A 12,806-nucleotide genomic window follows, 5' to 3' on the forward strand; every position below is an offset into this window, starting at 1 on the left:
CAAAAGTAATGTACATGCAACAATTAATACATGAATATGTCGTTAACTGGGAACCCAAATATAATAAAAACAAAAGGTTTAGGACTGAAGTTTTCAAAATATTAGATTTGTGACCTGCTTGTTAAATTTTCAATAAATTGAAGACTCTCCTGTAAGATGATGCTCATTTCAGAACAAATTTCTAAACATTAATTAAGATAGTTTCTTTAGGAAGTTCTTATAAGAAAAGCAAAAGTCCTACCAAATGAACCCTTAATAGCTTAGGGTGCATTTGATTTGCTATTTTTAATCTGTTTTTAATTTTGTAAAATGCTAAAAACTTGCTTGGTTGAGTATTTCTGAAAATACATTTTTGAAAATAAAGTTAGGTTTTTACAATAAAACTCAAAACGAATTTTTAATGTTCCAAGTGTTTGGACGAAAACTCTTATTAGATTCAAATCATGGAAATAAGGCGTTTAAATAAAATTTTATTTAAATAAAAAACAAAAATCTAAAAAAATGAAAATTTAATAAATTCTAAAAATAAAAAAATTGATAAAATAAATATAAAATTCTTAAAAAATGAAAATTTAAAAAAAAAATCTAAAAAAATAAAAATAAAATTTCTAGAAAGGAAGTAATGGTATTGTTGAACTTAAGATACCATTAACGGGAAGTTTGTTTAAGTCCGTATATTGATTTCTTTAACTTACACACTATGTGTTCCTTTCCTTCAACTGAAAATCCTTCAGACTGATCCATATAAACTTCTTCATCTAAATTTCCATTTTGAAAAACGATTTTCACATCCATTTAATGTAGCTCTAAGTCATAATAAGCTACTAAAGACATTATAATTCTAAGTGAGTCTTTCTTAGAGACTTTTCAAAATATCTCATTATAATCAATGCCACCTTTCTGAGTAAAATATTTGGTAACAAATCTAGCCTTATATCATTCGATATTACTATTAGAGTCGCGTTTGGTCTTAAAGACCCATTTACACCCAATTCTTTTACATGATTCTGGTAATTCGACGAGATCCCAGACTTCGTTATGCTCCATAGATTTCAACTCATCTTTCATAGCATCTAAACACTTATAAGAATTAGTGCTCTCAATAGCCTATGAAAATGAAATTGAATCATCATCTATAATTCCCAAGTCAAATTCATACTCTTGCAGGTAAACCACATAATCATCAGAAATAGTAGGTCTACGTTGTCTTTGTGACATTCTTAATGCTATTTCTTGTGGTTCATTTAATGCAGGTCTATCAGTAGCAACTTCATTGTTGGGTGTTTTATTATTTATTTGTTGTTCAGGTAAATTGTCATGCTTTTCTATAATTTGAGGAACAACCACATTAGAAGAAGTTGATGATAGAGAAACTTGAACTCTAACTTCTTATATTTTCACATTTCGTGGTTCCAAACTCCCACTAACTTCACCATTCTCATTGAACCTAGCATTTCCAGTTTCAACAATTCAGTACTATGGTTAGGACAATAAAATCTATACTCCTTTAATTTTTCTGGATGACTAATGAAAAATTCGCTGATTGTTCTTGAGTCCAGTTTCTTTTCGCATGGATTATAAATTATTGCTTATACCAGGCGACCCCAAATATGCATGTGCCTTAAACTGGGTTTCCTTCCCGTACATAGTTCAAAAAGAGTTTTTGGAACTGTATTACTAGGAACCTTGTTTTGCAGATACACAGCAGTCTTTAATGCAAACAACTACAAAGAAATGGGTAAAGATGAATGACTTAACATATACCTAACCATTTCTATTAAATTATGATTACACCTTTCAACCACATCATTTTGTTGTGGTGTGCCTGACATAGTGTATTGAGAACATATGCCACGTCTTTTAAGAAATTTAGCAAATGAATCAAGGTGTTGTCCAGTTTCATCGTACCTTCCATAATATTCACCACCTCTATTAGATCTAATAATTTTAACCTTTCTGTCTCATTGTCGTTCAACTTCATTGACAAAAATCTCTAAAGTATTTATAGCTTGAGATTTTTCATGTAGCAGATAGACAGAACCATAACATTAAAAATCATCAATAAAGGTTATAAAATATTTTTCACCACCTAATGATGGAGCATCAAAAGGTCCACATGTATAGGTGTGTATTATCTCAAGAAGCTGTGTGCTTCTTGTGGCTCATTTTTTTGTGTGTTTGGTTTGTTTACCATTAATATAATCCACACAAGTTCCAAGATCACTAAAATCCAAGTCAGGAAGGATTTCATTCTTGACTAATCTTTCTATCATTTCCTTGGATATGTGACCCAAACGTTTATGCCACAAGTTACCAGATCGTTCATTCAGTAAACCACGTTTAATACCAACATTATGATGCCAGGTTAAAAGAGTCTCAGCAAAAAGACTATCAAGCGTTAACTTATATAAACAATCACAAGGAATAGCGGAACCGATAAGATGATTTTGTTTAAACAAACTCAAATATTCATTTCCACCATTAAAGAAATACCAGCGAAATCAAGTTTTGATAAGAAAACTAAACTGCGAGAAATAGAAAGTACATAAAGTGTTTGAAATAAATCTAAATGGTGTCCAGTATCTAAAATCAAACGATAGGTTCCAATGGCTTCAAATGGAGCTTTGACTCGATTTCCCATGAGAACAAACTTTTCATTTAGATTTATGATCTGGATTGAAAGGAATCCCTGCATCGTATTAGTAACATAAGTGGTACATCCGGAATCAATCCACCAAGTATTATAAGGAACTTCTACCAAATTAGATTCGAAACATACATAAGAAATAATCTTAACTTTACTTTCAAACCATGCCTTACGTTTCAGGCAGTCCTTTTTATGGTGCCCAAGTTTGTGATAGAAATGGCACGAATCTTTCTTCTGTTCCTTATTGTGGATTTGGGCAGAAGACTCATTTATCTTTGGCGGTCCTTGCTTAATACCCCTTTCAGACCTTTTCTTATATTTCTTTCAGCTTCTTGATGACTTACGAGATGAACAAAATAAGTTCCTTGATTCTTAAGCCTTGTCTCCTCTTGCACGAGCATACTGTGCAATTAATTCACATTCTATTTATCTTTTAAGGTGTTATAGTTCATATGGAATGGATCATACTTAGAAGGCATGGAGTTGATTATAAAATGTACTAGAAAGTTCTCATCCACAGTCATCCCAAGAGTCTTAAGTCTAGCTGTAATGTTACTCATTTCAGTAATATGCTCATGCATAGTATGAGAACCATCAAATTTCATGGTGTTACCTATCAGTGTGATAGCAAGTGATTTGTTAGCTGTTTGGGAACTTTTTTTCCATAAACTTCTTATATTCCTTAGCAATCTCAGTTTTTGGAATAGTAAACTTGATATTCTTTACTAAGGTCATCCGTATAAACATTAGGTTTAATCTGTTAGACCTTCCCAAGACTTACGAAAAGACCTTTCATTAGCACTGCTCGCATCAGTAAGATCAGCAAGTTTCTCAACTTGAAGTGCCAAGTCCAAGTCCAAAACACCTAAGTTGAACTGGAATTTGGTCAAACCAGTTAGAGAAATTGAGCCAATTGAACAGTGGTACAAATGAAGCATGCGAATGCAGAGAAACGAGAACAGATACTGCAAAATATAAAATGCTCTAACATTAATGCTTTGAGTTTAGATTTAAACATTTAATTTAGATTTAGATAGCAATAAATGTATATCGTAGTTCTCCGTTAGGCGATAGTACGTTATACTATCATAAATAGACATAATGATGCTGATTTAGTTTCACTTAATTAGTAATTAAATATACTCTAATCAAACATGTTTGATATCTTTGGATATACAAAACACATCCGACCAAGTAAATCAATTAACCACGATCACATTCAAGATTAATAAAATTGACCGATCAACCTTTGGACGATCCATAAAAATTTTATAATCTATGAACATCAATATACTCTTGACAATAATCAAAATGTCATTTTCATTTATAAGCATCAAACTATCAAGAGAAATTGACATGAATACATTGTGTAATTTAGTATTTGAAATACCATAATGTTTGGCCACTTTAGTGACTAACAAACAACATTAATTACATTAATATAATATTTATCTAAGTGATTCATCAAACTTCAGAATAAAACACTTCTATCTCAATTACTAAATGTAAATTAATTATCACATAAATAAACAAAGCACGTTCCCTTTCAAATAAACAAGACATTAAGACATTTATTAAGGATGCATTTACGTGTACTGAATATTCAAGCAATAATTAGTAAGTATGACTAAGCCTAAGTCCATGTCCTTTTCTGACCATTTTAATGGAATTTGAAGCCTTTTGAAAATAAGAACAACAATAGTGCCGTATTCTGGTTCCATGACGCGTGAAACGAATTTAATGTATTCCAATTATTTGCAGTGATTAATAAGAAAATAAAGAGTCCAGAAATAAGTAAACATTTAATGGCTATGTACTAACCAACTATAAATATGATTAATTCCACCAAACAAGAATCTGCATTCGTGAATTTTTGACAATAATTAGCTTCATTAATTTCAACAAAACTTTGATCTATAAATTTATAAAAAATAATTAAGGATCAACAAGTGGAAAACATTAATCTTTAAAGGAAAATCAAGAATTTCATAACTTGGCTCTGATAACACATGTAAGTAATTAACCCTAATACCATGATCTTAAGAATTCATGATTTTCACATATTAATTAATTAATCAAAAAAACATACATTGATCCATGACAATAATTGAGAAATTTAAACCTGCAAAATAAGATAAACAAAAAAAAAACCGTTCTCTCTCTTTTTCCTCTCTGCAATTGAATGAATTAATTGATGATTTCACTCACATTTATAGACAGAGAGATGCAGCTTCTTATGGGCCATAAAACTATCCACTTTCCATCAAAGCGGAAGGTTATTAAAATGCCACTTGTCAAATGAGCCAATTGGATTTAAGAAATATAAATCACTTTAATTAATTATTTAATAATATTACATATGCCACAATTAATTGGTTTTACAATTTATGGTTATTCTAATCACTTTTCCCCTATGCTTGTGTGCAGGTGTTATTGTTGATGAGAAATCTCTCCATCAATTTACCTAGTCCTGATTTTGAGGATCGTGTAAGTGCTAATTTATTAATACTTCTTGCTCTTTTAGATTGTTCTGCAGCAAAAGGTTCACAATTCACAAGTTGCCATTTTTCCTTTTGAACTGTGCACAGACCATTGCATATATTATCATGCTCTACTTTGTCCTCGATAATGGCAAAGATTGAAGTTTAGAACTGTATTCTCTGTGTTCATTTCCAGCATGCCTCTGTGAGCATTATGTTTAGTTCAGGTGGGAGGTCGGACTGTTAATATAATTGGGTGGGACTTGTCTGATTGCTTACCATATGAACTTTTAAATGTACTCGCGCAGAGGAGTTTACTTTCATCCCACGAGGTTGAACCTGGGAAGGATAATGCCTATGTTGGAACTAATACCATACTTGGTAGTCAATCTCTGGATACAACTTAATTTGGTATGGAAATTGAACTACTATATGCTTTTGATCATTTTCCGTGTCTGTTTGTCATTTGCCCTAGTGGTGCTATTAGATCAAATAAAACGTCTTTGTTTAACGCAAGGTTGTGGTGGCGGATCCAGCATTTAGCGAGCACCCGTGGCCACGCATGCTGGATCCGCCAGAATGTTCAGTTGTCACTAGGAGCGGGTGTTGGCAGGCGTAGCAGTTGCAGAGAACCAGAGAGGAAATTGGAAGGGAAGAAGACGAGTTCCAAATTTTATTTTACTTTTTCTTTGGGCTGATGACAGAATAGGCCTCATTTTGTTTAAAAGATTAGGCCCAATGAGGAAATCAATGAATCAATCCAAGTATCTAACCCAAATCAACAACATATGGAAATGGTCCAAACTCCAAATCCAACAATCCAATCGAAGTCATAATTTGAAACCGGTAAAGATACAAATTGCAAAGCTCAAACCCTTCCATTTCCATTTGAAGCAATAGTAGCAGTTGCGCTTGCGATTTGCAAAGTGCGAGTTCGTGGACCATGTCATGGTGTGCGAAGCGTGAAATCAGAAAGTGCGACTCCGAGGCCCCAGCAAGCAACCTGCAGTTCAGTGGTGTCAGGTGAGTTAAATTGTTTTTGTTGTCTGTTGTATCGTTGATTTTTTGATTCGTACAACTGCAAACCCATCCATTTCCATGTTTTTGTTGTCTGTTTTATATGAAGTGCAAAATCAGAATCTCTTTTTATTTTGGGGATTTTTGTTGATTTGGGGATTTTGTTTTTGTTGGATTAGTTGGTTTAAGTTTTATTTACAATTTTATTACTGAAAAAAATTTGGGGGTCAAGGATTTGGATACTTTGTGGTTGCTTGAGTTAAATTCTTTCTTTAATGTATTCCTTTGCTCTGTTTTGGTGTTCAAATTCCCAGTATGGCATCTTGCTCCCCCAAGAACATAATCATATCCAAATGTGTTTAAGAGCTTGAATTGTTGATTTGTTGTCTCACTCATCTGTTGAGAGTTGAGTTGAGACTCTTGAGTGTTGTTTGATGCAATGACGTTTACTGTATAAGGGAAATTAGGACTTATTACTAAGAGTCTGAGAATTATGATTCAAGAATTGTCATTTTGTGGTCACGATAAATCAAACGAGTCTCTTAATAGAGGAAATCTAATCGAGTTACTAAACTAGTATACAACTCGTACATTTACATATATTTGAATAATTTTTAATATTATTTAATCAAATTTTAATGACGACAATATTATTACGATTGTCGACGGTCGACAGTCAAGTTCCACCCTAACTGAACTTAGATGTTGGATTCGCCTCTGGTTGTGGCCAAGATTTGGTGATGTTGACAAAACCTCTGGTTGTAAACACCGTTTCCTGTCGAGTTCCTGTTCACATACCTTGTACATACCAACCAAGCAAAATAAAAAAAAGAAAATTGATGCGGGGGAATGGAAATTGAAAAGACTGATCTGTAAATTCAAATTTTGATCATTTCCATTGTTCGTCCTTTCTAACCGATATGTAGTATTGTTCGTGGATTAGTCTTACACAGAAGAGTCCGTTTCAATTTATAATATACGTACTTTTAGGGAAAATTGCACAGAGGGTCCTAACCTTTGCAAGAAGTGCAAATTGGTCCTGAATCTTTATAAAGGTTCGAGACCTGTTTCCTTTTTCCACTTCTGTATTTGTTATGACATTTTCGAAAGTTTGTGCTTGCATTTACTAAATGATGGAGTTTGAGCTTTTATATATTTTTAGTACTTCTCATTGTGCCTTCCTCCGAAATCATAACAGACCCTTTAACAGAATAATTTAAAATTGCATTACCAGAATGAAATTTTGAACATAAAAAGAAAAAAGTCACTCAGCCTAGTGGATCACAGTTTTACTCTTGGTACCAGAAGGCAGACAAGATCATGAGCCCGAGGAGCAGTCAATCCAGGCCTTTCACTCATATCAACTCCACCAAGATGATCTCCATCAGACGGTGGTAATTTCCAGTCAAAGCATTGTACCATAGCCGCAAGCACGGTGTGCACTTCTTGCAAAGCTAGAAGCATTCCAGGACACCCTCTCCTTCCTGTGCCAAAAGGCAGGAGCTCAAAATGTTGCCCCTTAACATCTATCGTATCCTCGTTGCTGTCTTTACTGGGTTCTAGAAACCTCTCGGGACGGAACTCCAAAGGGTTATCCCAGTACTTGCGATTCCTACCAATGGACCAAATGTTAACGAAAAGCAAAGTTCCGGCTGGAATTGTATACCCTTTTATCTCACAGTCGGTTGTGGATTTTCTTGCAAGCATGGGAATCGGAGGGTGAAGGCGAAAAGTTTCCTTTATGATAGCTTGGATATAGGGTAGATTTGAGGCGTCTGATTCTTGTACCAATCTATGGGATCCAACAACCTCTTCTATCTCTTCTTGTGCTTTTTTGAGTACACTTGGATGGTTGATTAGCTCTGCTAATGCCCATTCAATGGCAATGGCTGTTGTGTCCGTGCCCGCAGTGAAGAAATCCTATTGAAAACAAGAAGATGATGAAATCATGAGTAGCATGCATTTAACTGAAAAGCAATAGAAGAAGAGTACTAATGCTATATAGGGCTTGTTTGGCATAGCTTTTACATCTTGTAGAAGAGGTTTTGGAGCTACGGTAATTTTTGTTTGAAAACCAATATTTAAAAACACTTTTCATTTCGAAGGAGTTTTTAGATGAAGTCACGTTGAACCAGCTTCCCAACTTCCTCTAAAAATGGCTTCCTCTAAAAGTTTTTTTGACCACCAAAAGCATTTTAACAAAATTAGTCAAATGAGATCCAAAAGCAGCTTTTGACCTCAAAAACTCCTTTTGACTTTTTAAAAGTAAAGCCAAACGGACCCCTAAATTCACTAAAGGTATAATCTCAATTTATGTGACGCTAATGTGATATTAAATGATAAGCACAATTAAATGAGGGCTAAATAATAGTTTTAGATTCACATTTTCAGAATTTTTTATAGCAAGGGATTAAGAGCCTCAAAGAACTAAAATAATTTCTACTCAATTTTGAATAGATTTTAAATGAAATTCAATTTTAGAATGGCCAAATTCTAAGAATTAACCATCTATATGAATTGTTTATTTATGGATTTGGTATCCCAACGAATCAATATCATACCGAAATAGTAAGAGGATCGTTACAGATAAATAGATCCATATCCTCTAAGTGAGTGAATGAAATTTAGTGCACGAAATATATTGTTTCGATCTCCCGGCAATCCAATTCTTGCAGTGAAGAATTTGAGGCATACAAGTTCAAATGGAAGTGCTTACCAAAATCAAAGCTTTGAGGTGGTCTCTCGTAAATTTCACTTCAGCATTGCCACTCTCCATAACGTCAAGTAATATGTCAAGAAAGTCCATCGCCTCCTTAGCGGCAGGAGCTCCACTGTCTGCCGTCCGAACTTCTCGATTCTGCCGCCGCACGCGTTCTCTGTCTGCGATAATTTTCTCTAACAAAGCATCGTATCTTCTCTGTATGTCCTCTGACCTCTTCTTTATTCCTTGAAAATCGAAGTTCTTGCATAACCATATCATATCCGAAGCATCAAATTCTCCAAAAATTTGTGTAACCTCCCGAATAACTGTCCGGGCCGTCGCCGCATCGCCTTCATTCTCCGAACACCTAATGGAAAAGTAAAATTCCATATCAATTATACTGGAAAATCATAATTAAAGCGAGGAACCCTAAAACTCGTTAATCCTAGTTCAAAATGTCGACTTTAAGATGAAACCATATATAATAGTCAGGTCTTCGATACCTAATGCTCAACATCATTTGGGAAATAACATTGCTCGTTAGACTAAGTAACTCTTCAGTGATATTAATGGGCTTCGAGCCAGAGCTGGACTTAGCCTTGTTCATCAGAAGCTGAACAAAACTGCTTATCTCTGTGGTTCTAACTGGCCGGAAATGGTTTAGATTCCGGGCTCCCAACAGCTCGTAAATACACAATTTCTTGATGAATTTCCAGTACGGCCCGTAAGGTGAGAAAGCAAAAGAAGAAGAATTATATGTGAGAATTTTAATGGCATTGGAATTCTTGCGGGCGGAGAAGGTGAGTTCGTTTATCTTAAGGAATTCTTTGGCTAGTTCAGCAGTGGAAACCACAACGCACGGCACCGAACCAAGGCGGAGCTGAATTAAGGGGCCGTAACGCACCGCCAGCTCGTGAAACGTTTTGTGGATTTTCGGTCCTAGAATGTAGAGGTGACCGATGATGGGGAGGGCTAAGGGGCTGGGAGGGGATTTCAGGCGGGGTTTTCGAGCTAATACTGTCCGGAGAATGAGACAGGAGAAAAAGAAGGTGGCACAGAGGACAATACCTACAAGCAGCATTTTTCTTTTACGAGAGCTGATGATCTGCGAAAGAAGAATTACATCTGCCTATTAATAGAAGAAATTATGCTACTTGTACAATTTATTTTACAATTTGGTTTATAATGTACGGGTTGGCAATCATCACATTCATTTATTTGAAAAATTGTTTTTAAAATTAATGACCAAAATTTTTTCAACACACTTATTATCAATCAAATTGTGCAAAAATATTGTACAAATAACTTTATTCTTTTATTTGTACGAAAATATTTGTACAGAAATCATACATATACGCACATAAAAGGATATCACCAAAAAAATCGAAACCCACATGTTTGTATGTATTCTGAAGGGCTGCCAGATGCCCTCCTTCTGCACCTCAATCAACACTCTAATAAAAATTCAAGTGTTACTGAAAGTCAATTATGTTAACTAACCACTTGTCCTTTCCTAATATGGGTGTCCAATGAAATTTTGCTTTGAATGAGGCTGCACCTGTACTTTGCAGGAGTGAGGCCCATATGTCTTTAAAAATAAAATTGTAGGGTCTACTCTCACATGTGTCCTATCTGACAAGGGCCTATGAAAGAGGTCCCCTTACTTGCAGACCGCACATTCTTGCTGTGAGCCTTGTAATCGATTCCACGACATAGAAAACCATGATAGCGTGTCATGGGCAGAGCGGTGAAATCGTCACCCTTGTCATCTATATGATATGTTATAGTGTACCTCGTGTTTTGCCTTTAGTTTTGTTTGATATTAATTAAAATTTCCAAATTAAAGTCAACAATTTATTTTAATCACATATTTAATAGGTATCACAATTTTTCAAACACACATTTCGTCAATTTCTATCGAAATTTACTAAAAAATTATTTTAATCTCCACCAAACAAGAATTTAATTAGTTTCTTCACATGGTATCTTTAATAAATTTCTAACTTGTCATGTCCCAATAATATGGACAAGGGCGGGCGCAAAGAATTTGAGTTAGGAGAAACAATTAAACCTTGTATAGATTGAAGACTTTGTTCTTAATTTTTGAATGATTCATATTTGACCCGAAAAAATACAAATTTACATTTAAAAAATATTTCTTTATTAATATTTTGCTCATCATTTTCATCTATTTGATCTTGAACAATCATTTTATTAATATTTTGGTCATAAAAAAAATACATACGTATGTTTTAAAAAATTGTGTATTTGATAAAGACAATCAATTCAAATAATCAAAAATAAAAATATAAAACAAATATTCAATACTAATAATCAGTAATAAACAGAATTCGTTAGATATAAGTTAAATTTTATATAATTAGTTTAGACATGTGCTATATATACAAATATGATAGAAGAAAATGCAAATTTACGTTCTAATTAGTTGAAAATTTGATTGAAAAGTGAAAATTTATAGTATATGTGATTAATTGTAAAGAAATTATAAACAAATTTTTAAAAAATTAGAGGGGTTAAGATTTTGATAAATAGCATGAGAGACAGAATAAGATAGAGCAATAAAAAAGAGAGAAGATTCAAATTTATTGTAATTTTGCCTCTATTTGGTAGGTATTAAAGTCTAACTTTTAGTAAATTTTGATAAAATTTTAAAAGTTAAGGAATCCATGAAATATGTTATTAAAATTAATTTTTAACTTTGATTTAAATTAAAATTTAGATTTTAATCGAGATTGAACAGTTTTTTTTTTTAAAAGGGGAAAATATCAAAAGTTGGGGGGTCAAGTGACCCCCAGGACACCCTTGGGTCTGCCCATAACTATGAGTCTATTCGGTAGTGATTATGAAAATTGATTTTTTAACTATTAGAAAGAAAAGTGAGTTCCACTTGTGAGTGAAAAAGTAAAAAATGACCGCTGACTTAGAAAGGTAACGATCAAAAACTAATTTTTTTGAAGTGAAAAATCAGAACCAAACGGGGGCTATGTTATCTACTTGATGCTGAAATATGATGGATCAATGCAACAACATGATATTATCATTTGATCCTTTCAACAAAGAATCATGTTTGATGTACAATGAATTTGACAACATACTACGTGACATGTTGTCATTGAACAATTTAAAAAACTATTCATCTTTTCAACGAACACTTTTTTGACAATTACAACATTGTCAACAATATTGTACAAACAAATTTATCCTTCAAGAAAAAATAAATATTTGGACAACAATAATTCCTAGTTTCAGCTCATTAATGTCTTGTTTCACCCTAGACAATGGTCGTTGGCAGTTGCATTTTCTGATTTACAGTATGCCAACTTAAAGATTGATTTTTTCTATATACATGCTCACCAAGCTCGATGGATAAAGAATTACAAATAAACGATAAAAAATGTGTGATTATGATTTCATAATAATATTGATTATTAATTCCTCGACTCTCAGCATTGTGGCGTGTCTCGTTGTTTACTACAAATTTTCCTCAGGTCCATTTGGACAATGATACTGTCCTGTTAATTATTCATTTTCAATAAGTTGCTTGCATTCGTTACAAGCGAGTGTGTTGATATGTTTTATGTCGACTAACATAATAAATTAAACAACAAACGTATAAGGTTTTGGCTATTTCTCTTAACAATATTAATTTTTTAAGATGAAATATAAATTTTAATAGAAATGAGTCATGTTATTTGTAATCTTAGTATCTATATGACACTAAGGTAATTGCCACATTCTCGTATAATTTTGATCTTCATTTTAATTCATTGAAGAATGTGATAGTAACCTACTGTCACATGGAGGACTACTGAGTGAGCACGACTCACGAATAACATGATCCAATTGAAATGTACGGATGAATGGAGGACACGGTGTTCACTATTTTTGAGTGGATGGTATACAATCCATTTCTTTATGATGACAATTATGATCGAGGTCG

The 12,806-nt window shown here is 33.5% G+C and overlaps 1 protein-coding gene across 1 annotated transcript; it reads right to left on the reverse strand.

Annotated features, from left to right (window-relative positions):
* Window positions 1–7,266: 7,266 nt before the first annotated feature.
* On the reverse strand, window positions 7,267–9,963 carry LOC111402974 (licodione synthase-like). Its single transcript, XM_023031308.1, has 3 exons — window positions 9,349–9,963; window positions 8,861–9,212; window positions 7,267–8,064 (listed from the first exon to the last, which is right to left on the reverse strand). Exons 1-3 carry the CDS (start codon window positions 9,924–9,926, stop codon window positions 7,426–7,428), a joined length of 1,569 nt encoding a protein of 522 aa, XP_022887076.1. The 5' UTR covers window positions 9,927–9,963; the 3' UTR covers window positions 7,267–7,425.
* Window positions 9,964–12,806: the final 2,843 nt, after the last annotated feature.

The sequence above is a fragment of the Olea europaea genome, chromosome 11, assembly GCF_002742605.1.
Source record: "Olea europaea var. sylvestris chromosome 11, O_europaea_v1, whole genome shotgun sequence".
In the NCBI taxonomy this organism is placed as follows: domain Eukaryota; kingdom Viridiplantae; phylum Streptophyta; class Magnoliopsida; order Lamiales; family Oleaceae; genus Olea; species Olea europaea.